Raw genomic sequence first — 27,963 nt, 5'->3', positions numbered from 1 at the left:
AAGCTCGCAGCCCCGGAGCCTGCTAACCGCCCGCTGCTCGCCGTCGCATCCTGCAGCATGGCCCGGAACACCAACCTCCGCTGGAAGCTGCCGCTCACCTGCCTGTTCCTGCAGGTGGCCATGATAGTTCTGTTCGGCGTGTTTGTGCGCTACGACCCCGAGGCCCATGCCCAGTGGTGGGTGGAGAAGAAGCGTAGGAACTTCTCCAGCGACCTTGAAAACGAATTCTACTATCGCTACCCGAGTAAGTCCCACCCTTCGCAGGGCCCACCTGCGGCCTCTGCAGGCGGTGCCTACCTGGCTGAGGGCCTGCCTGGCTGCACCTCCGCAGCCTGCCTGCGAACGACAGGTGGATAGGGACACCCAGGGGGAGATGCTGCCCCACAGCACCGCCCCCCGCCCCCCGCCCCGCGGCAGGCTCCCCACCAGGGCAATCGAGGACCACTGAGGATCACTCTGGAGAAATGTTCAGATGTGAACACGCTCCTTTTCCTTGTCAAAAACTAGCAGGGAACACTCACCTGGGAAGAGAATTTTTTATTTGGCCACCCCGCCAGCCATGAAAGGCCCCCAGCATCCCTGTCCAAGAGCCCTGCTCCATGTCCTCAAAAGCCCAGAGTCCCATTTCAGTCATCAACCTGTGAGTGACCTGGCTCCCATATCCAGCTGTACAAATATAGGGTAGGTCCAATGTCAAGGGCCAAAGGGATGGCCCGTCAGTCCTGCTGGGAGGACAGGTGAGTGGGACCAGTGGTGGTATTGGAACAGGAGGTCATGATACCCATCATTTTGGGGTTTGGAGAAGATCAACCAGCACCCCCTGAATTTTCTGTGTCCTTGATTCTGTGGTTAAAAGAATGACTCTGGAATCACAGACCTCCTTGCGTCATGACTGTGCTGCTACCAGTTTTAGGCAAATGACAACCTTGCTGAACCTTAGTTCCTGGTCTGTTGAATGGGGATGGTAATATAAGACCTACCTCTCACGGTGGAATAATGCTGGTGTGAGACAGCTCTGGCACAATGCTAGGTACATAGGTAATTCCCACTTTGTAATGGCACAATCACTAGAAGAGCACCAAACACAGATATCCTTGGAACTTAGGCTGCTAGGAGGTAGCAGAACTGGCCCAAGGTCACTCTGGACAGCCCAGCCTCCAGCCTCCAAGCCCAGACTCTTTCCATGCTCTAGTGTTTTCTGATTTTCTACTCCATCTACCAGCAGACAATGACAATTCTTATAACTGTGGGTGCTCACATGGTCATGGAACTGTTAGTTTTGGAAGAGACCCTGAAGTTCATCTCCAACAGGCACTTATATCAACCAGTATTCCTTCCCTCCATGGCTTGTACATGGAGGATTAGCTACCTCCAAAGATAATGTTTCACATAGGTCCAAAAAACAACTGCTTACATTCAGAATGGCAGCCTAAGTGAAAAAAAGATTGCATTTGGGGTGGTTCCAGGATCAGTGGAAACCAACTGTATTAAGTGGCTGCCAAAAAGTTAGGACTATTGTGGGCTACAGTCATATAGATATATGGTACCTGAAAGAACGGGGGTGACTGAAAAAGGTGTGCCCCCTGCTGGTGAGACCACAGCTACTGGACTGCACTAAGGAGGATGTTTTATTTATTCATTCATTCATTTATGGTACTGTGGTTGAACCCAACGGTGCTTTACCTCTAAACCACACTCCCAGACTCTTTTTTTGTTTGTTTGTTTTGAGACAAGGTCTCACTCAGTTATCCAGGATGGCCTGGAACTTGGAATTCTTCTGCCTTAGCTCCCAAGTCATTGGGTTTTCAGGTGTGAACCACAGCACCCAGCTAGAGCTGTGTTTTAAAACGTATCTTGACAAGTGTGGGCTTGGAACTGAGGCTCCAAATTCACTCTTCACATTGCCCACCGTTCCTCTCCCTGGTGGGTTACAACCAGGCAAATGGTGAGACAGACAAGCTTAAAGCTCCCTTTACCTATTTAACAGGTTAAATAGGTAAAGGGAGCTGTTGCTTGCCTTTTTTTTGCCCCAGAACTGGGCCCCCAGGAAAGTAGTAAGGGCAAGGCTTCCCTTCCATGGGCATTTTTTTTTTCTGGTACTGATGATTGCATCCAGTGGCTATTTATGGTGCTACATTCCCAGCCCCCCACCTTTTTTTCTTTTTTCCTTTCTTCTTTTTTTAAACAGGGTCTTGCTAGGTTGTCCAGGGTCTTGCTAAGTTTGGGAGGATGGCTTTGAACTTGTGGTCCTCCTGTCTCACCCTATAATCACTGGGATTATAGGTGTGTGCCAATACACCTGGCTCCCCTGGGCATTTGAGGTCCTTTACATGCCCAGGTAAGTGGAGGGCCTTGAGATCTTACAATGGTGCTTCAGCAACTCACCCCTTTCTGGAAGCAGGGGTGCAGTTCTCACATCTCCCCAGCTCCTGTACCTTTCCCTCCACACCCACCTACTTGCCTTTTATGCTCCACCTTCATTTATTCATTCAATAAGCACTTTTCTCTAGGGTGATCAAGTAATATATCATCCAAAGAAAGAGACTTCTGTGAGCAAAGGGAAAGATGCTAGTTGTGAATAACAGGACCAAGGCATAAGCCATGACTGTCCCAGAAAATTAGGGCTTACAATCACTCTGAACAAACAAGTACGATATTCTGGGTCTCTGACCCCAGAGGATTCCCAGACTTATTGGAAGCAGAGAGGTAGACCCCAACACCCTCAGTGTGGCCTATGCTCTGGGCAGACAGGTCTGTGACAGTTTCCTGGGAAGTAGTACATGGTGAAGAGGTAGAGGCACAGCAGCCCAAAAGTGGGTGCTCCAAAACAAGAATAGGGTTTGTTAGAGGGGTGGGGAAGTTGTCAAGGGTAGAGAGATCCCTGTTCATGAATGGGGTTCCTGAATTTCCTTTGTGAGTGCAGGGGAGCACTTGGCCATCAGAGCAGAAGGACATAGGGGAGGTACGTAGTGAGGGAACCTTGGCCTCAAGGTGCTTTGGCAAGGGCAGGAAGTACTTCAATGGCGGTCCCTCCAACTGCACATACATTCCCTCCTTTAACTGGTGTGACCACACCATGAGGAAGGCACTATTGGGACTCCTGTTTTATAGATGAGGAAACTAAAGTCAGAGAGAAGTGTCTTGCAAAACTAATTGAGCAAGGAAACCAGGAGCCAGGGCAGTGGCCCTGTTACCTGAGCCCACACTTCTGGTTCACTCTCCCACTCTAGTCTTACCTTTCCCCTCTCCAGGGCCCCAAGTCACGATGGCTATGGTGAGAAGCTAGAGGGTTCCTTGCTCAGATGGAACCCCAGGCCTCAGTTCTTGGGCAGCTTAGATAACTTCTGAGGGTGTGGGGTGAAGGCAGGCCCTTGTGGAACCTTCGCAGGTCTTGGCTCCAGGCCATCAGCACCTGCATGGACCTCATTCCTGCAAAGGGAATTAGCGAGCCTGTTGGGCATCTCTGGTTCCCAGCAGAGTCTGGCTCCAGCTGTCTGAGCTAGGGTATGAATCCCTCAGCAAGAAGCTGGCACAGAACTAGCTGGGGACCTGCCCTTGCTGTGGCCTTGGAGGCCTGTGGTGCAGTATCCACTGCTGATCTTGAAGCTTCCATTAGGGCCAGTGACCTCAGCCTGAGTGGCTGAAGGAAATGTCTGCCAAGAGGTTGATTCGATGAGAACAAGCTTGGTGAGGGACTCCTCTATGAAGAAAAAAGGAGTGAACGCTGAGGAGGCGAGTAGCTTGTGTGGCTGCGAGAAGGGAGAGAACATCTGCGTGCTCACCATGCGCCCCCTGGTGGCAGCTCTTGTGGCTGATGCGAGCAGTGCCCGCTCCACCCATCAGGGACCTCCAGGTGCAGGAAGCAGTTTTTGGCAGGACAGCCTGAGGAGGGAGCCTGAAGGTCGACATACACTGGCCCTCAGCAAGTAGCCAGCCAGATGCAAAACATCTGGTCAGTCTTGAAAGAGAAAAGGAAAAAAAAATAACAATTCATATGATTGAGCAATCACCAAAGAACCAGGCCAGTGCCAGGCCTTGAATTGGGTTCTCTCATTAAATGTGTGCCTCAGAACCTCTGGGCCAAGTGCTATTTGAGCACTGTCATTATCTCCCATCCATTTTCCCATTTTCTTTCTTTCTTTTTTTTTTTTGGTACCAGGGATTGAACTACTCAGGGGCACTTGACCACTGAGCCACATCCCCATTTTGTATATTATTTAGAGACAGGGTCTCACTGAATTGCTTATCACCTCACTTTTGCTGAGGCTGGCTTTGAACTCGAAATCCTCCTTCCTCTGCCTCCCAAGTCTCTGGGATTACAGGCGTGTACCACCATGTCTGGCTTATCCCCCATTTTTACCAGTAGAGAAACTGAACCAGAGAGGTTATGTCCTTTGCTGAAGTCATACACATCATTACTATTTACTTCATTTTAGGTAACCCTGAACCTCATAAAACAGAAATCAATGACTGATACATTTCAGTGCTATATCAGAACCAGGTTGGGAGAAAAAGACAAAGGTTCATGCCCGGGGAGCAGGAAGCTGGTATCTGTGTACTGGGGAGAGGAAAGAAACAGGGATTACCCAAAAGAGGGTCACGGAGAGGCAGGGAACCCAGGGAGCAGGGAGAGGGACAGAGAATTGGTGAGAGGGGAACAGGCAGAGAGGAAGGATGGGGAGGTGAGGACCACCTGCTCCTGCTCTGGGGCCACTGAGAGACGGAAGGTGACCCCAGCACTGCAGATGCCCATTTGACACTCTTCAGCCCTGCCTCCGCCTACATGGCTCCTCTGTGCTACCAGGCAATCAGCACCCTCTCCTTAAAAGGCTCCATCTTCTGTGAATAAACACCGGGGTCCCTCCTCCCTGCCAGCGCCTGTCCCCGCCATGCCTACTAGCTTCACAGCAGTCCTTCTTCCACCTGGGTCTTTCCCTCTCTGTATTCCCACTTTTTGGTTCCCAGCTCTGTTCTCAGGCCTGTCCAGTCTTGGCCCACAGCTTCTGCCTCCCGGAGCCAGGCGCTGTCTCTCCCAAGCTGCCTGGGGCCCTCTCACCCCCTTCCTCATCCCTGTTGATCATGTCTGCTTCACCATGGCCAGCACACAGGACCCAGAACCTCCCTCCCACCACACCATTTCTTCCCTCCTACTTCCTTGTGTTTGTCAACAGCCTTGCCATCCTGCCACCTGCCACCCTGCCATTCAGCTCCCCTCCATGCTTCTGGAGTTGTCATTTGAATGCATCACCTCCCTCTCCTTCACAGCTCTCTTCAGTCTGTCACCCATCAGTTCTTCCCAGAATAACCACAATACCTTTTATGGTGCCTCATGTACATCAGCTCAGCCTCCTCCACGGCCGTTGGAAACACAATAAACCATGAAACATGATAATGCATGAAATCAGCTGCACACATTGAGAAACCTAAGCTAAGGTGTTTGTTCGCGTCAACTTGGCACAGAAGCCAAACTCTAAGAGAAGTTCAGAGCATCATGCGAGGCGGGGATGGGGGCCCATGGCTCCCCCACATCAGCTTGTATCCCTGCCCTTCATTTTTCCAGGTCCCCTATGCTTCCTCTACGTGACTACTAGCCAAGGGGTCTGTGGACATGACATGGGCCTCAAGGAAGCCTGGAGGGGAGATGGATGAGGACAGATGGGGCAGACAAGGTCAAGGTGGCTATAATACAAGCATTGCCCCCAACTACCTTAATCAGGTTTCAGTGGCCACCAGAACATATCAACTCTGTGGGTGGGAGATACTGGACTGGAAACTCCCCCTTGGGCTTCCTAACTCCTGCACTGCTGGGAGAGCTGGGTGCTGCTGAGACAAAAGCTCTTCAGTCACTTGTGGATGTTCATTGAGAGTCTCCCTGGGTGCACTCACAGGGGCTGGGAATATACCACCAGGAATAGGCATGGTCCCACCTTCTTGGAGTTTCCTAGTCTAATGGGCTAGAAAAACAAACCAACCTATAATTTCAAATTGTGCTAAGAACTATGAGAGAAAAGAGGCTGCCACAAGGGAGAGAACCCACTTGAAACTGGGTAATGAGGAAGGCCTCTCTGATGACGGCACAGTCTGCTGAGATCCATAGGAGGAGAAGTTTGTTAGCCGCTCTGAGGGCAAAGCCATCCCAGGTGAATGGACCCCCACAGGTGAAGACCCTGGAGTGGGACTGAGGAGCAGGTGGGGCCAGAGCAGCTGGGGCTCAGGAGGAAGGGAGGAATGGGGAAAGCGGGGAGGAGGCAGTGGCCTGGCAGGCCCCTGAAAAGTTCCCTTTTCTTTTTTAAACTTTTTATTTGGAAATGATTTCAAATTTACAAAAGTTACTAAAACAGAAGTAGTAGAAGAAACAGTATACTAGATGGTTTTCTGTTTTTTTGTTTTGTTTTGTTTGGGTACTGGAGATTAAACCCAGGGGTGCTCTACCACAGAGCCACAACCCAAATCCTTTTTATTTTCTGTTTTGGGACAGAGTCTCACTAAATTGCAGAGGCTGGCCTCAACTTTCAATCCTCCTGCCTCAATCCCAGCAATGTAAATTGCTGGGATTACAGGGGAGGGCGGCTGCACCCAGCTACTATGTATTCTTTTTCTTTTTTAGTATTTATTTATTTTTTTAGTTGTAGTTGCACACAATTCCTCTATTTATATGTGGTGCTGAGGATCAAACCCAGGGCCTTGCACATGCTAGGCGAGCACTCTACCACGGAGCCACAACCCCAGCCCACTATGTATTCTTTAATGTTTCTTCGTTTTCTTTCTCCTCAACTAGACAGACACACAAGCATGCTCACACACACACACACACACACACACACTCACAATACTGTCCTCTACCCAAACCATTTGAGGGTCAGTTACATGAATTAGAATCCACTACCCTTAAATACTCTCTATATAATTTCCTAGTAATGTAGGCATTCTCTTCCATAGCCACAGCACTCAATTTCACAAATTCATATTGATGCATTACCTTAATTCACTGTTTATATCTGATTTTCTAAGTTGACCAATAATGATGTTTGTAGCTCTCCCCTACATCCCCTCTAGCCAAATACAGGATCCAGTGTATAGAGTTAGATATTATATTTAGTTAGTATGTCTTTGTGTGTGTGCCAGAGACTGCACCCAGAAGTACTTAATCACTGAGCCATATTCCCAACTCCTGCTTTTACATTTATTTATTTTTATTCGAGACAGGGTCTAAGTTGCTTAGGGCCTCACTAAGCTGCTGAGGCTGGCTTTGAACTCACAATTCTCCTATCTCAGCCTCCTGAGCTGCTGGGATTACAGGCATGCTTCATTGTGCCCAGCTTTGACACAACTTTTAATCTGGAACTTTTTAAAGGCCCTTTCTTCGATTTGTATGATGTTGATTTTTTACATAAATTCATCTTTTTTATTTATTGGTTCTTTTTAGTTATACATGACAACAGAATCCATCTTGATATAATTATACAAGCATGGAATATATCTTATTCTAGTTAGGATCCCATTCTTACGGATGTACATGATGGTTGACATTGATATCTTTCAAGAATACAACAGGTTCTTTGTTCTGTGTTTGACTAATATTTTCTTGTGATTAGACTGGGATTTATGCAGTCCCAGCTGGGATACATACAGGTGATATGAGGCAATATGTATTTCCAGGTATCACATCTGGAGGCACAAAATGTCCATCTGTCCCTTATTGGTCATGTTAAGTTTGATCACCCAGTGAAGAATATAGTCTCATTTCTCCACCTGTGTAGTTACTATGGTTGTTTTTCTCCCTCCCTCGCAACTAATAAGCAGTCTATAAGAGAGAATCTTTAAGACCGTGAAAATGTCCTGCTCCTCATCAAAATTTCCCCCTGCATTTAGCATCCACTGATCAAATCTTTACAGTGAAAATGATTTTCCAACTCCAGCACTCTCCCCACCTTTTACGGTGGAGTCCCAGCATTCTGCTGTAAGCAAGAGTCCCATTGCCACCTCATCTATTTGTTTACCTATTTATTATCATTATGAACTCATGAATTCCTATATTTAAATAGCTTTAATTCATTATGGCACATAATTATTTTGATTCTCAAACTGTCCCAGATTTGGTTGGTGGGAGCCCTCCAACCTGGCCCCTGTGTTCTATGACCCTTGCAGTTCCTTTTAGTGTCTTATACTGCTGTAATTCTTTGCTTCTCAAAGCTTCTTGGAGTCTAGAAGTGATATCAGGACTGGAAGGATGGTTCAGATCATTCAAACTTATCTCTTCAGTTTTATCATTGAGATAAAACTGAAAAGCTCAAAAGGGGGAGTGGCTTTCCAAGCCAACATTGTGAATTGGTAGAATCAGGTCAGAACTCAGAAGTAGTAACAATAACACCTGTCCTTGTTACAGGGTAGACATGGCTTGGCACTTTACATACACATCTGCATTTAATACCTGCAACATCCCTGAAGCCAGCATTACAGAAGGTGCTGAGTCCCAGTGTGTTTAGTACATTCCCCAAGAGTCATCCATCTAGGAGATGTATGATCTGGGGGTCCAAATTCAAGTGTCAATGAGGTGGGGAAGTTTACTTGCTGCAAGAGGTGGTGGGACATGGGAATGTGCCCAGTTATGTCCAATCATGTGCTTGGCCTGTCAAGTCACTGTCTGGCCAGATGAGCATTGATTTCCCATAGTAAAGGAAAAGGGTTTTGGTGGAGAGGGCGAGGCATAAGGACCCCAGATGGTCTGCACTCTGGACCTTAGACCCTGGGTGTGACTCATGGTCTGGCCCTAAATTCAAATGCCCAGCTGCCCACCCCCATCCTGGGGCAGAGCCATTGGGATTGGAGTGTGGAACCAGGAAGCTATAATTCCCAAGGGAAGCTCTAGGGCATCTCTTGATGTTATAACCCAGTGGTCTAAGCCAGGGTCCCATCCCGGATCCCCCAAGATCAGTCCATTCCGAAGACGCTAATGACCAGTTGGGGGTGGTGACAGTTCTTCTAGCAGAGGAGCCACTCCTTACTATGCCCAGCCCAGGGTTAGGATGCTCACATGGAGGGGATAGGGCTTGGAGGGTTAAACGAAGAGATCCTGGGAGGTTTCTCCTGGGCCAGACCCAAGGCTGTGGCTGCGCTCTCCCTGCAGGCTTCCAGGACGTGCACACGATGGTCTTCGTGGGCTTCGGCTTCCTCATGACCTTCCTGCAGCGCTACGGGTTCAGCGCCGTGGGCTTCAACTTCCTGCTGGCGGCCTTCGGCATCCAGTGGGCGCTGCTCCTGCAGGGCTGGCTCCACCACTTTGAAGGCGGCTACATTCTCCTGGGCATCGAGAAGTGAGAGCAGGGCGGCCAGCGGGTGTGACCGTCGGGCAGGGCAGTGGGACTGGTGCGGTGGGGTGGGGGGAGCCGGTAGGCGACGCAGGACGTGGGTGAGGGAGAGGCGGACGGGCGGGGTAGTGGGTGTGGGGCCCACAGGTGAGGCAGGGCGCGGTGGAGGGGGGAGAGGTAAGGGGGGAGGGGTAAGGGTGGTGGGGGCAGGGCCTGAACGGTGGGGTGGGGCTGGTTGGCGGCCTGGGGCTGTAAGGGGCTTCTTCTCCAGATCAGTTTGGGCCTGCAATGGACAGACAGACGGCCGGACACACACACACACACACACACACACACGCCCGCGTGCCCACCTGTGCATTCTGCTTCAGTGATTTCAGGGTGGACTTCCAATGGTGTTCAGGTGATGAGGAAAGGTTCCTCCTCCAAGACAGAGGCTGTAGGGACAAAAGCCCCAGACCCTCCACCCTAGCATGTCAAAATTATCCAGCCCTGTGACCTGAGAAAACACAGCCCCTGGAACCCAGGTCGGGGAGCCGGAGGCCTAAGCCAGCCTCAGAAGGTCCCTTGCTGAACAAGGAAATAAGGAGTACAGCAACTTGAGGATTCTCTGCCAGCAATGCCCCTACTCCCTCCCGCAGGGAGCAGGTATTAGAAAGAGCTGTGAGACAGGCTTGAAACTTTCCTGCTTCAGCCTCCAAAAGTGGGTGGCCCTGTCCTCAAGTTGCACCTCCATTCTTCTCAATGACCTTTCTCTGATAACTTTCTGTTTGATGAGTATCACTAGACCCTCCACACCAAGTAACTCAGTCTCCTCTGTTCTGAGGTGCCCTCCTCCGAGCCTCCACCTACCCACAACACCAAACACAGGATATAAAATAAATTTTTATTTAACTAAAAATTTTATTTAACTAAAAATTTAAATTTTTATTTAACTAAAAATTTAAATAAATTTAAATTTTAACTTGCCAAAAGTCAGTGGGCAAAGCAGGCCTCTCACTGAATGGTCAGATTCCTTCATCAAACTTTATCCCATGGCAGCAATTTATGCTGCCTGGGACAGAATCAAGAGCCTTTGGGAAAGAGTGTGGTGGTGCACACTTATAATCTCAGTGACTCGTGAGGCTGAGGCAGGAGGATCACAAGTTCAAGGCCAGCGAGGGCAACTTTTAGCAAGACCCTGTTTCTCAGAGTGCCAAGAGCCACATCAAGGGTGTGCTTTGGAATCCAGAACATCTTTGCTGCTGTCAGGGGATAGGAGGCCCCAGTCAGGCAAAATGGGCATATGGATGGAACCAGGATCTGCTGTGGCCATACAGTGTCCTCCTGGTTGTCCACCTCTCTATCAGTCCTCTACTGGGCCCAGATTTGAGAGTGCCTATATGCCTGCTTCTTTATCTCCGTTTTCTCTGGGCATCTTCCTGCCACTTCCTTCCTCCCAGTCCCATCAAGACCCCTCCTTCCTGAAGGATAGTTAGTCAGTGTGTGTGTCTCTCCCCCCCAGCCCCTCCCCCCAGCCTCTCTGGCAGGTAAGATAAAGGGAAGGCTTCAGTAGCTCAAGTCCCAGCAAGGCCCTGATAGCCAGTGGGGCAGGTATGCACAGGATGAGGCTGAAGGTCTGGAGCAGAGGCCATTTTGGCTGGAGTAATCAGGGAAAAAGGAGGCAGTGAAAGGACATTCTGGAAGGACAGCTGGAAGACAGAAGCAGTACAGGGCCCCAAATAAGGCTCCACTCGACACCAGCAGCCAGACCACTTGGGTGCCCTCAACACAAACTGTTTGCAAAGAGTGTGGGCTGCAGGGCAGGGCGTGGCATCTTGTGGGTGCCACTCTGCTCCTGGCACTTTGCCTGTGCAGCCTGAAATGTTACGTTCCCATTACCCACAGGTGGGGAAACTAAGGCTCGAGTTAAGCCACAAACCCAAATCCACAGGTGACCCAAGTCCAGACTCAAGCCCCGGGCTTAGAGAGTTGCTTGGTGCTCTCGCCCCAGCCCCTCTTGGCCTGTCTCTCCGCAGCCTCATCAATGCTGACTTCTGCGTGGCCTCTGTCTGCGTGGCTTTTGGGGCAGTTCTGGGCAAAGTCAGCCCTGTCCAGTTGCTCATCATGACCTTCTTCCAAGTGACCCTCTTCACAGTGAATGAGTTCATTCTCCTCAACCTGCTGGAGGTGAGCGGGGCTCAGACTGGGGTCGGGGGCAGAGGGGACACTGGTGAGGATACAGAAAGGGAGGGCTGGGGACACATGCCAGCTTGGCAAGTCACTCAACCTCCTGAACTTCAGTTTCCTCATCTCTGCAGTAGGAGTAATGGGTGTCCTGGGCAGACCTGATAGTCTGCTTAACACGTCAGCCCAGCACCTGGGCAGAGCAGTGTTCTCTGAATGTTGGGGTTTTCCCCTTTCTCTTCCCTCTGATGGAAGTAATGGGGAGTTCCTGCACGTACTCCTGCCTACAGGCCACCTCCCCAGATTGTTCTGCCAAGAAAAGGACCAGTGTATGGAGGGAACAAATCTGTTTGGAATGATCCCAGGGGAGTGTCCATGTACGGGTGCATGTGTTGTGTCCTGCACAACTTGCTGTTCACATGGACTCTGGAAAGAATGCTGCCCTCTCGGGTTGGCTGATTCCTTGGCCCAGATAAGGGGCACCATGGACCTCTGACTCTCAGGAACCTCCTTGATGCCTTTGGGTGAAAGAGGGTCCCTTCTCCACTCACCCCATCAAGCCAGTCTCCACCAGCAGCCAAAATGGCCTGTTAATAATGCATATGGAGGGCTGTGGCTGTGGCTCAGTGGTAGTGCACTTGCCTGGCATGTGTGAGGCACTAGGTTCAATTCTCAGGCACTGCATATAAATAAATAAAATGAAAATCTATCAACAACTAAAAAAAAATTTTTTTAAATACTGCATATGGGACCATCCCCTAATATAAACCTAGTGTTGGTTTTGAACTTCTCTTAGAATAATATCTAACTTGTTCTAAAGACCTCTATGTCCTGACCCCAACCCTTCTCCCCAAGCTTCTGGTCCACCCTCTCCCCACCTTCTGTGCTCTGGCTGTGGCCTCCTGCCTGCTTCCCAGATGCACCAGGCTGGTGCCGCCCGAGGCCTTTGTGCTTGCTGCTCCCATCGCCTGGAAGAGCCGTCCTTATCCTGCTCATTGCTGAGGTCTCAGGCTGAGGCTTCAGAGGATTCCCCTGCACAGCGTCGCCCCCCCTTGTCCCCTCCCAGGCACTGTCCCTCATGTTTCCCATTCTGTTTTCTTCATGGCACTTGGCCTTTCCTGACAAGGGCAGAGAACCTGCTCTGTCTGGGCCGTCTCTCTCCCAGCCCCTAACCAGTGCCAACAGGTGCTCAACGGAGTATTTGTCCAGTGAAGGGACTCTGGAGTCAGCGGGCCTGTTGGGCAGAGAGGGGACTCTAGTGGCTCAATCTGGCTGAGAAGGGAGTTTAGAAAGGTGACAGGGATGCGGGGGGAGCCTGGATCACGAAGACCCCTGGAGACGGTGCTCAGGAGTCCTGAGGGCAGTGGGGAGCCATGGGGGGTGCTAAGCAGGGGGATGACACAGATGGACCCATGTAATGAAAATGTCACTTTGACTCTGGTGACAAGAACAGGGGAGGCAGGGAGCTGAGTAAGAGGCCATCCTGGTCACTCTGGTAAAAAGATAATGGGACTGGAACTGGTTTGGTGCACTGAAAAGAAAGAGGATGTTTCAAGAGAAATAAAGGAGGAGAATAAACGGGCCTAGGGGACAAACTAGGGTCAGGGAGAAGGAAGTTAGGCCAGGCGAGGGGTCGGCAGGGACCAAGCTCTGAGATCTGAAGCTGCTGCGAAGGCAGCATTTGGGGTCTTAATGAAGAGGCAGGGAATGCTCCTTAACACGGAAAACCCTGTCCCAATCTTTGCTGCAGAAATTCTTTTAGAGCATCTTTCAGCATCTCATAGAGACAAATTTAAATACAATTATCATTGCTGACTTGTAAGGAGCAGTGTCCTTTACTGGATTCTGCTCTGAATGTGTGACATGGGTTAACTCCCCAAATTCTCATCTTAAAGACGACAATCATTACCCTCACTTCACAGGTAAGAACGCTGAGGCTCAGAGAGGCTAAGGGCCTCATCCAAGGACACAGAGCTAGTAAAGGCACTCACGAAGTTGAGAGTCAAGAGCTCAGCCCTGTCAGCGACAAGTTCTGTGGCCTTGGATGACACACTGACCTCTCTGTCTGGGTTTCCCATCTGCCTTAGTGTATTTTATGCTGCCATCACAAAATATTAGAGGCTGAGTAATTTATAATGAACAGAAATGTATTTTTCCGAGTTCTGGAGGCAGGGAAGTCCAAGGTTGAGGGGCTGGTACCTGGTGAGAGCCTTCTTGCTTTGTAAAAGTGTTACAGAACCCAGGTCAGGAGGCCCGTCCCTTAGAAAAACCAAGGAAGAAGAGATGAATGTTCAGGAGGAAAAAAAGGCTTTACTCACTGACCAAAGGATGGAGAAGAGGGAGCTTTACTCACAAGTCAGCTTCTCCACTCCAGAGGGTGCAGGGGTTACAGATATAGGACAGGAATAATAAGGGGGAGAGGGAGAGAAAGGGAGGGTAAGCGGCTAATAAAGCAGAGGAATATTCATGTCTTTTCTGGGAATAGGTGGAGATCTTCTAGAAACTCAGGTGCCACCTCTTTTCCCCCTTTCATGGTCTGGTGTTTCTGGTCCTGGTGGCTGATAGGTGTCTTTAACCCTGAAAGGGAAGAGGAGAGACGAGGCAAGTCTAGGTCAAGTTACCCCTGTATTATAGTTCTGGATACAACATTTCTCAAATGATCCATATGTCTACATGCAGTGCGGGTAGAATCTGACCCAAAGGTTAAGGCAGCAAAGGAGACAGACAACATGAAGGCAGAGGTACCACTCGCCTTCTCATCCCGTCCCAGTCACCCACGGAGCATCTGCAGGCCCGAGTGAAGAGTCAGCGATTTCAGCAAAAGTAGCCTTCAAGTCCCTGAAATGTAACCTAGGCAACTGTTATCACTATAACCCACACACCAGAGGTGTTATCTACAGCAAAGCTAGTGGGAAACTAATTATGTATCGCTTCAGCCATGTGACCTCCAAAATTAGTGATTTTTGAAATCAACTAGGAGCAAACAAAGCTAAAGTGTTTATTTAGATTTTTTTCCCAATAACAACTATAGGACAGAGGGCAGAAAGGCAAAAGAGGATGAGAACAAGAAAGAGAGGACAAGCTGGGCGCAGTGTCACACGTGTGCAATCCCCAGCTGCTTGGGAGGCTGAGGCAGGAGGATCACGAGTTCAAAGCCAGCCTCAACAACAGCAAGGCACTGAGCAGCTCAGTGAGACCCCGTCTCTAAATATAATACAAAATAGACCTGGGGATGTGGCTGAGTGGTCAAGTGCCCCTGAGTTCAATCCCTGGTACCCCCACCCCCCAAAAAAGAGGATGAACCCACTTTTATAAAAAACCTGCTCTGGAGGTAAGAAGCCCATACCCCCAATAATGACATTAGTCCACTTCTGAGCCCTTGTGACTTAATCACCCCTTAAAGGTCCCCTCTGCACTAGGGATGAAGTTTCCAAGATATGAACTGGGGAGACACAGTCCAACCAGCTCCAGTGGAGGAGTGAACCTGGTCTGGTCCTCTGAACCTGGTTCTGAGTGGGAAGGAGGCTGAAGAGAGGGGAGGGTCCCTACGGCTATCAAGCACCTGTTGAGTGCCAGGCCCGTGCCAGGTGTCATTCACAAGCTGTCTAGTTTAATTCTGACAACAGCCCTGCTAAGTCACTATGACCTCCCCCACTTTGCAAATGAGGAACTTGAGAAGAAGTCAAGCCAGAAGTGGGGCAGGAAGGGACAGACGAGGAGGGGACGATTCTGCCTGTGCCAACTAAGGGGGATGGAGAGGGGCAGGTAGTGAGAGGTTGGCCTGGTGATTAGAGAGCAAGGACCATGACAGAATGCAAGAGTGGGTAATGGCAGTCCAGGTGGGAGGTGTTGGAGCAGTTGTGTAAAATGAAACACGAAATCTGGAGACCCAAGGAAGGGGAGAATTCCCAGGAGGGCAGTAGGTGACAAACTAGGGGATTGCCCTGGGTTCTAACTCTCTATGTGACTGTGTGACTGAGCAAATTCCTCTCCATGTGTAGGTTTCCCCATCTGGGATCATCCCATTTGTTAGGTGAGGATATGGCTGGCATTTCCCAACAGGCCTCCAGGCTGGGTTCGGGGGTTCCCACTGCCCCTTCTCCAGCTGATTGGTCTGTGGGGGCCCCAGGCTGTGCCCTGCAGCCTGAGGAGTCGAGAGACAGCTGAGAGCCTGTCGGGGAGGGTAGGAAATGCTGGGGAGGGAGGATCAGACGGTGCCAGACCCTGACGGGCTCCTTGCACTACAGGTGAAGGATGCGGGGGGCTCCATGACCATCCACACTTTTGGTGCCTACTTTGGGCTCACGGTGACCTGGATCCTCTACCGACGCAATCTCGAGCAGAGCAAGCGGAAGCAGAGTTCTGCGTACCACTCAGACCTCTTTTCCATGATTGGTGAGAGCAGCCAGGGTGGCTGAGGGCTGCCCTGAGGGGTGAGGGTGGCCTTGACGGGTGGAGACTGCCATGATGGACCAGGGCTGTCATGATCCCTCCTGAGTCCCGCTGCGGGATACCAGGGAGAGGCAGAGGGAGGCTGCCGGTAGGGGATTCTAGGACCCCAGGAGTCTATCTCTCTTCCCCATGGTGCTGAAAGCAGGCGGTCACTCATCCTCATGTTTGCCCTAGAATGCTCTGAGGCAGATGTAGTGGTCACCAGGAACTGGCCACTCCATCCCTGGGCTAGAGCAAGGTGTGCATTCTTACCTCCTGTGCCCATTTGTTCATGAGAACCCATGTGACCTGGCCTCCCTGGTATCTTAGAGACCAGCCCTGCCCTCCAGGAGGTCCTCACAGTGCAGCGTGAGGCAGCAGGGTCACCACATAATCTCCCTACAGTGGACAGAAGATTCTCCCTCACGGTGCTGGGGGAGTGGGACAGGGGACCAGTTGACTTCCTGGTCAGCTGTGGAAGGCTGAGTGGGAGAGGCAGGTGAGAAAGGCAGGGAGGGCGTTCCAGGAGGAGCCCCTGGCTTGAGCAAAGCTATAGAAGTGGGGGACAGCTGGGCCATAAGGTCACTTGGCATTTCAGCACTGAAGGGCAGGGTCTCTGCCGGGGTTCTAACACCTACTCCCTTGGACCCTGGTCCTCTCTGGGCCCACCCAGGCACCCTCTTCCTGTGGATATTCTGGCCCAGCTTCAACTCAGCCGTGTCCTACCATGGGGACGCCCAGCACCGAGCTGCTCTCAATACCTACTGCTCCCTGGCGGCCAGTGTGCTCACCTCCGTGGCAATGTCCAGTGCCCTGAACAAGAAGGGCAAGCTGGACATGGTGAGTAGCGGGGGCCTCGGGGTTGGGGAGGGATACCTCTTGCCTGCCTGTGCCTGGTGGGCACTGATGGCCACGACCTGCCAACACCTCCAGAAGCCGGCAACATCTGGATGAGCTCTCCATCTCGCAGGTGAAGAAACTGATCAGAACATCCCTGGTGTGGGGCAGAAGCCAGGACAGGATTCTTTTTTTTTTTTTTTTTTTTTGATACCAGGGATGGAACTCAGAAGCACTCAACCACTCAACCCCTGAGCCATATCCCCAGCCCTATTTTGTATTTTGTTTAGAGACAGGATCTCACTGAGTTGCTTAGTGCCTCACCATTGCTGAGGCTGACTTTGGACTCGTAAGTCTCCTGTCTCAGCCTCCCGAGCAGCTGGGATTACAGGTGTGCACCACTGCGCCCAGCAGAAACAGATTCTTGAGGTTCTGCTTGTGGGCTGCTCAGTACAGGCTGGCTCCTTCTGCTCCTCAGTCTCCTCCCGCTGTTTGGGTACCAACAGCCACCATGGGCTGAGCACGGCCTCAGGTCTTCCTGCACGTTGCTGGGGCCAAGTCCAGACACTAACCCTCAGGCTCTTCAAGCTGCTCCCAGCCCCATCCCACACACTTTAGGAGCATCCCTTGTTCACTTTACTGATGAAGTTTATGGAGTAGATATGGTGGCACACAGTGTCCTTTCTATTATACCATTTGCTTGGGTTTTATTGTGGTACTGAGGATTGAATCCAGGAGTGCTCTACCACTGAGTTACATCCCCAGCCCTCCCCCCGCCCCTCCCTCCCTCCCTCCCTCTCTCTCTCTCTCTCTCTCTCTCTCTGAGACAGGGTCTTGCTAGGTTGCCCAGGCTGGCCTCCAACTTGTGATCCTCCTGCCTCAGCCTCCTGAGCAGCTGGGATCACAGGTGTGCATCACTGTACCCGGCACACACCATTGGTTTTTGTGGTTTTTTGTGTTGTTTTGATTTTGTGGTGCTGGGGATGGAATCCAAGGCCTGGCACATGCTGGGTAAGTGCTCTACCACTGAGTCACATCCACAGCCTTCGTGTCACACCACTGAGGTGGGAGGGACAGACCTCATGAGTGTTGGCAGATTTTTTTTCTATAAAAGCAAAAGTGGAGACGTCAACTCCCCATCATGACCTGCACTTCTTGACTTATGTACTGAGGCACTGTCAGGAGGACCTGTCATAGGGTCCCAGTCATGGTCCCTAGTTGCACTAGACACAGAGGTGGCCCTCAGGCACCGAAGGGAACACATTTGTTGCTCCTAAAAGCCACATGCGGGGGGGATGTCGAATAGACTAAAGGAATAGGCTCATCTTTCTGCCCCTCACAGCTCTGCGCTTTTAAGTTATTTAACCTGCCTGCACCTCCATCTCTTCACCTGCACACCCATCTACAAGGCTTGCTGTGGAGACGGAATGAACCAGTCCCCACAGTAAGCAGTAGAGCCCCTGGGGCAGGCTGACACTCAGCATCAGCTGATGGGATGGGAACATGTAGTCCCACAGGCATGGTATGGACAGAAAGGGCACATGCAGGTGCACTGACAGGCCCACTGGCATGTCCAGCAGCACACAGGACACAGAAGATGCCCAGGCCTGCTGGGCTGGGTGGGTGGCATGCTTGCAGAGCACACAGAGGGCTGCCCAGGCCTGCTGAGGTGGACTCTGAGCCATTCTTGGATGGGTGTTACCCTCGTGCAGTGTGGAAGCTCACGCCAGTGCTCCAGGGAGAGAACTGAACCTCTGCCTGCTCTGCCCGCCCTGCCCAGGTGCACATCCAGAACGCCACGCTCGCAGGAGGGGTGGGCGTGGGCACCGCTGCGGAGATGATGCTCATGCCCTACGGCTCCCTCATCGTTGGTTCCATCTGCGGCTTCTTCTCCACCCTGGGTTTTGTGTATATAATGGTGAGGACCCCAGGCAGGGGCTGGGGCTGTTTTCCTGTTATTGGGGGGAAGTCCCTAGGGAGGGAGCCAAGGGCTGGAGAATCCTGGGTCCCTGTGTATAGGAGGGCCGCCAGAATCCTGCAGCCCCGGCTGCAGCCTCCTTGCTGAATACCACCCACCTCCCCTCTCAGCCATTCCTGGAGTCGCGGCTGCGGATCCAGGATACCTGTGGCATTCACAATCTGCATGGCATCCCCGGAATCATAGGTGGCATCGTGGGTGCTGTGACGGCAGTTTATGCCAAGCCTGACATATATGGAGATCCAGGGTAAATGCGGAGGAGGTGCGGGGAGGTGGGGGTCCCTCCTTTCTTCTCCATCCCTCCTTCCTTCGGGCCCTCTGGGGTCCAATATCATTTCTTTTTCCCCTTCCTTCCTTACTCTGGACCATTGTGCTGTGGGTCTCTCCCCAACCACATCCCTTCCATAAGAATCTCAGAGAGGCCAGGTGCCGTGGCACACGCCTATAATCCCAGCACCTCGGGAGGCTGAGGTAGGAGGATCACAAGTTCAAACCAGCCTCAGCAACTTAGTGAGGTCCTGAGCAACTCAGTGAGACCCTGTCTCTAAATAAAATACAAAAAAGGGCTGGGAGTGTGGCTCAGTGGTTAAGTACCCCTGGGTTCAATCTCCAATACCAAAAATAATTTTTAAAAAGTCTCAGAGAAAGATGACTGATTTGTACAGCACCCCCATTTTGTAGATGAGAAGGCTGAGGGACAGGGTTTGTCTAGACTTGGTATCCATGCACTTTTGTGGGGTAGCAGCAAGTGGTTAACTGGCATCTTTGTGGGACCCTGACCTGCCCTCTCTCTCTGCCCAGCATAGTCCATTCCCTTGACTTTCACCATTTCAAGGCCTGGTCCACCACAAAAACACAGGGCGAGTTCCAGGCATATGGCCTCCTGCTGACCTTGGCCATGGCCTTTGGGGGCGGCATCATCCTGGGTAAGTGATAGCAGCTGGGTCAGAGAAGGTGGCATCCCTGTGGGGCTCCTGAGTGGGGGGACCCAAGAGCATGTTCCAGGGTGAGCTGGGAGCTCCCAGGATTCCCTCAAATCTGCCCTTCTGGCTGTGGGACTGGGGGGATGTGGGTCCCAGCTGACAGCAAAGGCTAGGATGGGTGGTAAGTGTTTTCTGACCTCTTGTGACTCCAACTTTCTTTAGGACTCATTTTGAGATTACCATTCTGGGGACAAGCCGCTGATGACAATTGCTTTGAGGATGCCGTCTACTGGGAGGTGAGTCCTATAGACTTGTTCCCTTGCCAGGCAGCTGTACCCCCACCTCCCTGCATCCTCTGGTCTGGGGTACACACCTGTGTCATCCTGCTCCTGTACCTGGGAGACTGCCTCTCTTGTGGTTTGAAGTCTCTTCTCTCTCTTCCCTTCTGAACCCCAGGCTTTGGAGGGGTCATGTGTAGGTGTACCTCTCTTTTTGCACTCCCTGAAGGGACACAGAAGCAGCCTATGGTCAGAGCTGTGGCTGGAGCATCCACAGGTAGCTGTATTCTGGCAGTGACTTCTGAGGTCTGCCCCTACCCCCACCTCACAGCAGCAGTACCAGGAACTTGTTAGTAATGCAAATTCTCACATCCCATCCAGACCTCCTGAATCCAAAAGCAGAACTCTGCTTTAACAAGCCCTCCAGGTGATTCTAATAGAAAAAAATCACATCTCAGGGCTGGGGATGTAAGCTCAGCTGCAGAGCCCTTGCCTAGCATGTTCAAGACCTTGGGTTCCATCCCCAGTACTGGGGGTGGGGGGGAGCACATCTGAGAACTCGTGGCTTTTCAAAGCATTCCAATGTCCAGTCTTAGCCCAGAGACTTAGATTTAATTGGTCTGGGGGTTGGGCCTGGATATTAGAATATTTTTAAAGCTTGCTGGGTGATTCTAAATTCCAGCCTGGATTAAGAATCAAAGTGCAATGCCCAATTTCATTCTCTGTTATAACCACGGAGACGTTGTAAAACTGCAGTTTCCCCAGGTAAAAATACACCTGCCCAGAGAGTTTAATTCAGCAGAACCAGGACTGCATATGAACAAGCCTGCAAGTGATGCTAGTACAAAATCTGAATTTTACAACATGCTACTACTTCCAGCATACAGAAGTGTGTCAGTACATTGTTCTAAAGCTGTAAATGGTGAAATGTAGCAGACCTCAGTTTCTTTAAAAACATACCATAATTTGGGCTTTCTGTGGCTTAAGGTAGGGCTCTCTCCCCTCCGATTATTATTGCTGTGGCTCACCTGCATTGGATGGTGGAGGATGCCTCCTGCATGTCCCCATGACAAGGGTGAGGACCAGACTGTGTCTCTGCACCCTGGAAGGAGGGACATCACTGCCTTTCGTTTGGCTCTGTGTTTTTAAAACCATACCAAAAGTTTCCAGGGTAATTTTAACTAATATCCACCATAATCCACATATAACTTTAATATGATTTATACGATTCATATAATTTTGTATATGTAATTAATAAGTCTTTTGAATTAACTCTTTAATTTTTTTAAATTACAAAATGGCTAGGAAACCCAATAAGGAAATCCTGGAGCCAGGCATGATGGCACACATCTTGTAATCCCAGCAACTTGGGAGGCCGAGGCAGAAGGATTGTAAGTTTAAGGCCAGCCTCAGCAACTTAGCAAGAGCCTGTATCAAAATAAAATAAAAAATAAAAAGGGCTGGGGCTGTATCTCAGTGGTAAAGAAAGCCATGGTAGGTTTAATCTCCAGTACAAAAACAAAAACAAAACTGCAAATGCGGGCTGGGACCATAGCTCAGTGGTAGAGTACTTGCCTGGCATATGTGAGGCACTGGGTTCAATCCTCAGCATCACATAAAAATAAGTAAAATAAAGGTCCATTGACAACTAAAAAAAAATATTTAAAAAACTGCTAATGTTTTTGGTGTATATCCTTTCCTTTCATTCTCTTTTTCTCTCTGTATAATTTTTCTTGAGATCATATTACTCACTCAATTTTATATTCTTTTTCTTGAACTCAGGTACACTCGATCACTGAGCCACATCCCCAGCCCTTTTTTGTTTTATTTAGAGGCAGGATCTCACTGAGTTGCTCAGCACCTCTCTCTTGCTGAGGCTGGCTTTGAACTTGATATCCTCCTGCCTCAGCCTCTTCAGCTGCTGGGATTCAATTTTATATCCTGCTCTGTCCCTTTACCTCTCCAGCATAAGAGTTGTTCTGTTGGATTACATTTTTAATACACTTTCCTTTTTCTCTGCACAATTATTTTCATTCTGAACAAAAACTATTTGAGATGCCACACTTGGAAACCACACAGGTTGCATGCTAATGAAAAAAACCAGAAACGTTATCCCAATTCCATAAATATTTTGTTTTAATCTTTAGGATTTATCCCAAATTCACAACTTCTCTCAGCTGTATACCTTCAGTAGTCCTTGGTTGGGAGTAATCAAATCCCGTATCAGTAGGAGCAAAAGCCATCAGACAATACCTGAGGTCCCTGGGTGGTCTACCTGGGAGGGGAAGTGGCTTCCCAGAGGATGGGGGTGAGGCGGATATTCCCCAGGACCACAGAGAGGCAGTCTTTTTTGAGGACAAGGCAGACCTGATCTGCCCCAACCCTATTCCACCTCCCAGACCCACCTCCTGTCTCCTTTGCACTTCCGCCATTCCCTTTTTGGCCCTATTAGAAGGTGCCTCATCTCTCAAAAATGGATTCTGCGCAACCTCCCGGAATCCCTCCAGGATGGGTGATGACGGCAGTGTCCACTACAACTCTAATATCTGTGTTTCACCTGAGTGCCTCGCCATTGTTTTTGTGGCGCAAGGACCCTGTCTCCTCCTTGGACGAAGCTTCACAGGAAACAGGGGCAAGTTATAAAGCGGCATGCAATTTTCATAATGACCACACGGTGGCGCTCGCCACCCACCATTTGCGCTCCTGGCTCACCCAGTTAGTTGAACTACATCAGGGACACTTGCCCTGCCCGGGAGAGGTCCCACTGAGTTGTTTCCTCTCTCCACAGATGCATGAAGAGAAGAGCACTGTCTATCTCCCTGAGGACCCCACCCTCAAGCCTCCAGCGCCCTCAGTACCCTTGTCACCTTCAGTACCTGCAGCACCCTTATCATCCTCAGAACCCTTGGGACATTCAGTACCCTTGGCACCCTTGGTATCTTCAACCTCCTTGATACCCTAAGCTCCCAAGGCAGGGGAGAAGCAGGTGAGATGAATTCTGCTTGTCATAGGAGATGCTGGGCTGGCTTTCTGCAGAGTGGGGGAGTTGGGGGCGGGGAGAGAGCAGATCTCAGAATCAGACACCAACAAAAGGCAAGCATGAAGAAATGAGGATGTGCTGGGCACAGTGGTGTCCACCTGTAATCCCAGCCACTCTGGAGGCTGATGCAGAAAGATCACAAGTTTGAGGCCAGCCTTGGCAACTTGAGACTCTTTCTCAAAATTAAAAAATCAAAAGGACCAGAGATGTAGCTCAGTGGTAGAGCATCCCTGGGTTCCATCCACAGTACAGAGAGAGAGGGGGAGGGAGGGAGGGAAGGATGTGAGCTTTCACTCCTCCTGCCTGAGATGGAGTGGGCAGGCTGCACTGGGAAAATATATGGAAAGAACCCTGGGGCACACTTTCAGTTTGTGACTATGCTTTCTAGCCATATCACTTTAACCACGCTTCAGTTTCCTCCTCCATAGCAGTGAAGTTGAAGTTGGGCAGGAGTTGTGCGTAGCTGTAATCCTCACGACTCAGGAGGATGAGGCAGGAGGATCACAAATTGGAGGCCAGCCTCAGAAACTTAGTGAAACCCTGTTCCTAAATTTAAATTAAAAAAAAAAAAGTGGAGCTGACAAGTCTGGCTCTATTCATCGGTGAACTCCAGGCATGAGTCTTCCTATCTCCTTCCTTCTTTTCATCTACCTCCTCTGTGGGATACAGCAGCCCTGGCCCAGGGATCACATACCTAATCGTCTAGAAAATTCCATGGGGCAGGGTAATTACTTCCCTCTTTTTAATAGAAAATGATACTAAGAAAGGTTCAGGATCTTCAAGGCCACACAGCAGGCTAGGCCTGCTGCCCTAGCCCTGGACCCCTCCTCCTTTCCTGGTCAGTGTTATTATTCTTATAGGGATTTGCACTCCTTAGAGACCAGAGCTTAGAAATAGCTGCATCTGGTGCAAAAAGGCTGAGTGACATGGAAGGAGAGAATGCCATGGTTCTCAGGACAAGTTAAACTTGCAGCAGGGTGTGGTATCATGCACTTGTAGTCCCAGCTACTCTGGGGGCTGAGGCAGGAGGATCTCTTGAGCCCACAAATTTGAGTCCAGAGAATAACACCAAAAAATCTACCTTAGAAACAAGAAAAGTGAAACTGTGACCCATTGCTCCTAGTGTCCATCCTGTCCAGAAAAGAAAGTGTGCCAAGAGGCTACAGCAGGACTGGCAGTGACCAGTTGTCCTTGGCTCTCTCCCTGCAGGCTCCACAGACTGTCGGGGGCTCTGGAAGGAGCTGGTGCTGACCTTAGCTGGGGACTCAAGAGCAAGCAGCAGCATCCTACCTGCTGCCCTGGCCTGGACCCCTCCTCCCACCCCTGCCTTCAGCCCAGGGGCTCCACCTGGGAAAGGAGAAGGAGGAGCTGCAGACAAGTAGGCTTTCAAGCCAAGGTCCCACTGAAGAAGGTTTGCCCCTGCCTGGGGTCTTGGTGGCCACTTCCTGAGAAAAGCTGGCCCAAAGAGGACCCGAACCCTCACAGGAAGCCATTTAGCTGCCAGATACTACCTACTTGGCTCTTCCACCCCTTACTTGCCCATCAGCCAGCACCTCTCAGGCTCTCTTGGTCCCCTGCACTTTTGTGTCATGTAGCTGGCAGCCTCCATGAATAAATATTGTTGATGTCCTTTGTAGAATAGGTGTGGATGCTCCAGTGGGGCCAGTTTGAGGGAGAAGTGGACCCAAGAGAACTGGCCTCCTGCCCAACCTGGTCCTCACCCACAGGTCCACCCACAAGGCCAAGAATGCAGCTAAAGAGAACAGGCAGAGCTCAGCTCTGGGATGGGGTCTCAAGGGCTCTGCTTCTCTTATGTCAGCTATTATAGAAGCTCATCGCTGAGAAAAACCTCAGCCTTGCTATGCCCTCCATGGCCCTGCTCTAGGCATTCCAGCAGGATAGGGGAATAAGAAAGGAGGGCTCTTTGGGGCCATCACCCCTTCCCCAGCCCTTCCTTGCTCCCTCTCCGCCAAGCCAACCCTGTACAGTGGGGAAGGTTCCGGGCCCACCAGCACCCAGTGCAGAGTAACACCACAGTTCTGTCATGGTCTAGGACAGTCCTGACAGAGTGTCCACTCTGAACAGGTGTGGCTGGAGAGGCAGTAATTGACCAGGTGGCTTTCCAAAGTTAGGCCACCTGAGCAGGGTTCTGGAGGCTGAATAGGAGTTTATTAGCAAGATGACAAAGGGAATCAAGATGGTGAGGTTGGGTATGGCTAGCAGAGAGGTGAAGCACAAGTGCGCCGGCTGGAGAAAAGGCAGAATCCAGATCGTCTGTGGAGCAAAGGCTCCTGGGAAGAAGGGGTGAGAAAGAGAGGGAGGGGACGGGGTCTCTCCTGCCTCCAACTCCGCCCTCCCCTCGCAATCCATTCTCTCTCTCTCCCTCCCTCCCCCACCTTCCCTCCTCTCCCCCCCCACTTTCCCTCCTCCCTCTCTCCTTCCCTCCCTCCCTCTCTCCCCCCACCTTCCCTCCTCTTCCCCCCCACTTTCCCTCCTCCCTCCTCTCTCTCTCTCTCTCTCTCTCTCTCTCTCTCTCTCTCTCTCTCTCTCTCTCTCTCGGCTTCGTTCCTCTTACAGCAGGGGTGGGGGGAGCTGAAACGCAACCTATTCATGTTCCCGCGATGTAACACCCCTCATTTTCCATGCTGGGTAAAGACAAAAACCCTTTACAACCTGTTTCTGGAACTTGTCAGCAGCTGCCAAGAGCAGCATGTTAATTAAACGTCGGCAAAGATGGAAGCCGGAGGCCCCGGCTCTAATTGGACAGTTTGCTTCACCGGATTGAAAAACATTGTGACAAAGGAGGAGGTGCGCGGCGGCTCGGCGGGGGTGCGGCGTGGCGGGGCGGGGCGGGCGCGGCGGCTTTGATTCCTGCCGATCGCGCCGCCGCCGCCCGCCGGGCACGCCTGGGCCAGCCAGGGAGGGGCGCCGCGGCCGACGTCCGACCCGGGTCCGGCCCGACCGAGGGCCGCCTCGGAACGCGCTCGGCGAGGCCCTCCCCCGCTCACACGACCCGGCCCGGGGGCTGCCCTGGAGGGCACCGAGGACGAGGACCCGCAGTCCCTTGGACTGGGGCCACGTCCAGGCTGCTCTGGGAGCCCCTGCCGGGCCACTTCCTGGGAGAGATCTGGCCGAGGGCTCCGTTGCCCACGGGGGCCGGGGCACGGGAGCAGGCCTGCGACCTCACCAATCTGACAACTAGGGCTCCTCCCGGAAAACCCACTGCGAAGGTCCTCCTCGAGCCCGGCAGAGCCTGGAGTTGCTCCCCACCCGGGCAGCAGGGTCCAGAGCCTGGTCCCATCTTATGTCTGATGACTGGGCTCCAGGTCCCCTCTTCCTGACTCAGTGCGGTTGACAACAGAATGCGTTGAAGATTGTGTGCTGGGGACTGTGCTGAGTGCCTCACTGTCATCTGTCATTTAACCTCTCAGCACCGGAAGAGAGAGAGAGAAAGAGGCTATAGCCTTCTCTGCTTGAAGCCAGGGAAACTGAGGCCCAGAGAGAATAGCATCCTCTATGTTATTGAAGATGGTGCTAGGGTGAGAATTGGGCCCAGGTCCCTCTGATTCTAATATCTGAACCTAGACTTATGCTCCCTGATCACAAGCGCATACCCTCAGCCCGGTGTCTTGAGAGAGAGGTCTTTATGATAGTCTGAGAAAAGGGTAAATTCCTAAGTGGAGAATGCCTTACCCAGGGCCCTGGGCTGGGATGCCCCACATATGGGGGTAGAGGAGGCTGGAGGTCACTCTGCAGGGGCCCACACATGTTCTTCTTACCCATTGGCATGCTCCAGGGCAAGAGCGCTTAGCTAAAAGGGCAGAATCCCCGCATCTGTCCCTTTCTGCCTTGGCTCCAGCCTTGCCCAGCAGCTCTCACCCCTATCCTGAGCTGATGTCCAGGGGGTGCTCCATTTGGAGTTGGAGGCCAAGCTGGGGCCATGGAGAGCCAGGAGTAAGTATGGGAAAAGGAGCCATTGTGGCTTGGCTGCGGGGATTAAGAGCTCCAAATTGGATGTGGAGGGCTGAGGCCATTGACTGCAGTCCCTTGAGCCAAGTTCCCAAGGGGGGGTGGCCAAGCAGCCTGTGCCTGAGCTGCATCTGGGCTGCCTGCTGGGCCTAATCCCCTGGGAGCTGCGGCCCAAGAAGCCCCAGAAACACAGCTGCTGTGGAGAGAGGGCAGCTTGATGCTGGTTGTTTGGGGCAGTCATTCTGAGGAGGGATGGTAGCAGACAGGTGTGCCCACTGAAGTGTGTGTGCCTGGGCATTGTATCTGGTGGGACACCCTAAAATGGGCAACCCAGTCTGTTAGGGCAGTGCCACCTTTTGGGTGTGTTTCAGGTTTGGGGCCTGAGAACAGCAACTGGGATGACTCAAAGGTCCCTGAGAGAATGAGACATGGTGAGAAAGTGGCAGGACTCCCCCCACCAGCAGGCCCAAGTGGGTGCTGAGTGTGCATGTGTGTGTCTGTCTGTGTGTGTGTGTGCACTCAAGGGCTGGTGGAGCGGGGTGCTTGAGAACAGCCCTTCAGAGGCGACTGGAGGGGCTTTGCAAATTGTAATCAGATTAAGGGGACCAATCACTTAGGGCTCTTGAAAAGGCCACAAGGTTTCTAATCAGCCCTGAGCGCCCCAGCCCACAAAGCCAGGGAGGAACTCCACGGGAGCTGCCCTCTGGGGGGCCACGGGGGTTGGGGGGGGATGGCTTTCTTCTCTCTCTGTCTCTCATAATTATGTCAATTTGCTAGCCAAATTGTTTGCTTGAGTGGATGGGGGGCTTGTGCCCCATTCATGTGGTAATGTGGGAACCAGCAGCCTCCTGGATGGGAAAATAGGAGGTACTAGGACCCTTCTCCAGGGAGCAGGCAGGCCCAGGGGTATGGGGTGCCCAGGCCTCAGGAACTCTTCCCTCACTAGGAAGGGCATTTGCTGCACACATTCTAGAAACTTCTAGCTTAGGTTGTGCCCTTGGGATATCCTTTGGGGCTGGCCAAGATGAAGGATGAG

At 51.5% G+C, this 27,963-nt stretch overlaps 1 protein-coding gene across 1 annotated transcript; it reads left to right on the top strand.

The window, feature by feature from the left end:
- Positions 1 to 11: 11 nt before the first annotated feature.
- Positions 12 to 24,597, top strand: Rhcg (Rh family C glycoprotein). Its single transcript, XM_046437205.2, has 11 exons — positions 12 to 244; positions 9,128 to 9,314; positions 11,324 to 11,474; positions 15,719 to 15,866; positions 16,576 to 16,742; positions 18,520 to 18,657; positions 18,828 to 18,964; positions 19,519 to 19,643; positions 19,863 to 19,936; positions 22,707 to 22,904; positions 24,168 to 24,597. Exons 1-10 carry the CDS (start codon positions 58 to 60, stop codon positions 22,878 to 22,880), a joined length of 1,488 nt encoding a protein of 495 aa, XP_046293161.1. The 5' UTR covers positions 12 to 57; the 3' UTR covers positions 22,881 to 22,904; positions 24,168 to 24,597.
- Positions 24,598 to 27,963: the final 3,366 nt, after the last annotated feature.

The sequence above is a fragment of the Marmota monax genome, unplaced genomic scaffold, assembly GCF_021218885.2.
Source record: "Marmota monax isolate L192 unplaced genomic scaffold, Marmota_monax_Labrador192_F-V1.1 WCK01_AAM20220418_F8-fsc00005, whole genome shotgun sequence".
In the NCBI taxonomy this organism is placed as follows: Eukaryota; Metazoa; Chordata; class Mammalia; order Rodentia; family Sciuridae; genus Marmota; species Marmota monax.
This window is presented reverse-complemented; position numbering and strand designations above follow the sequence as displayed.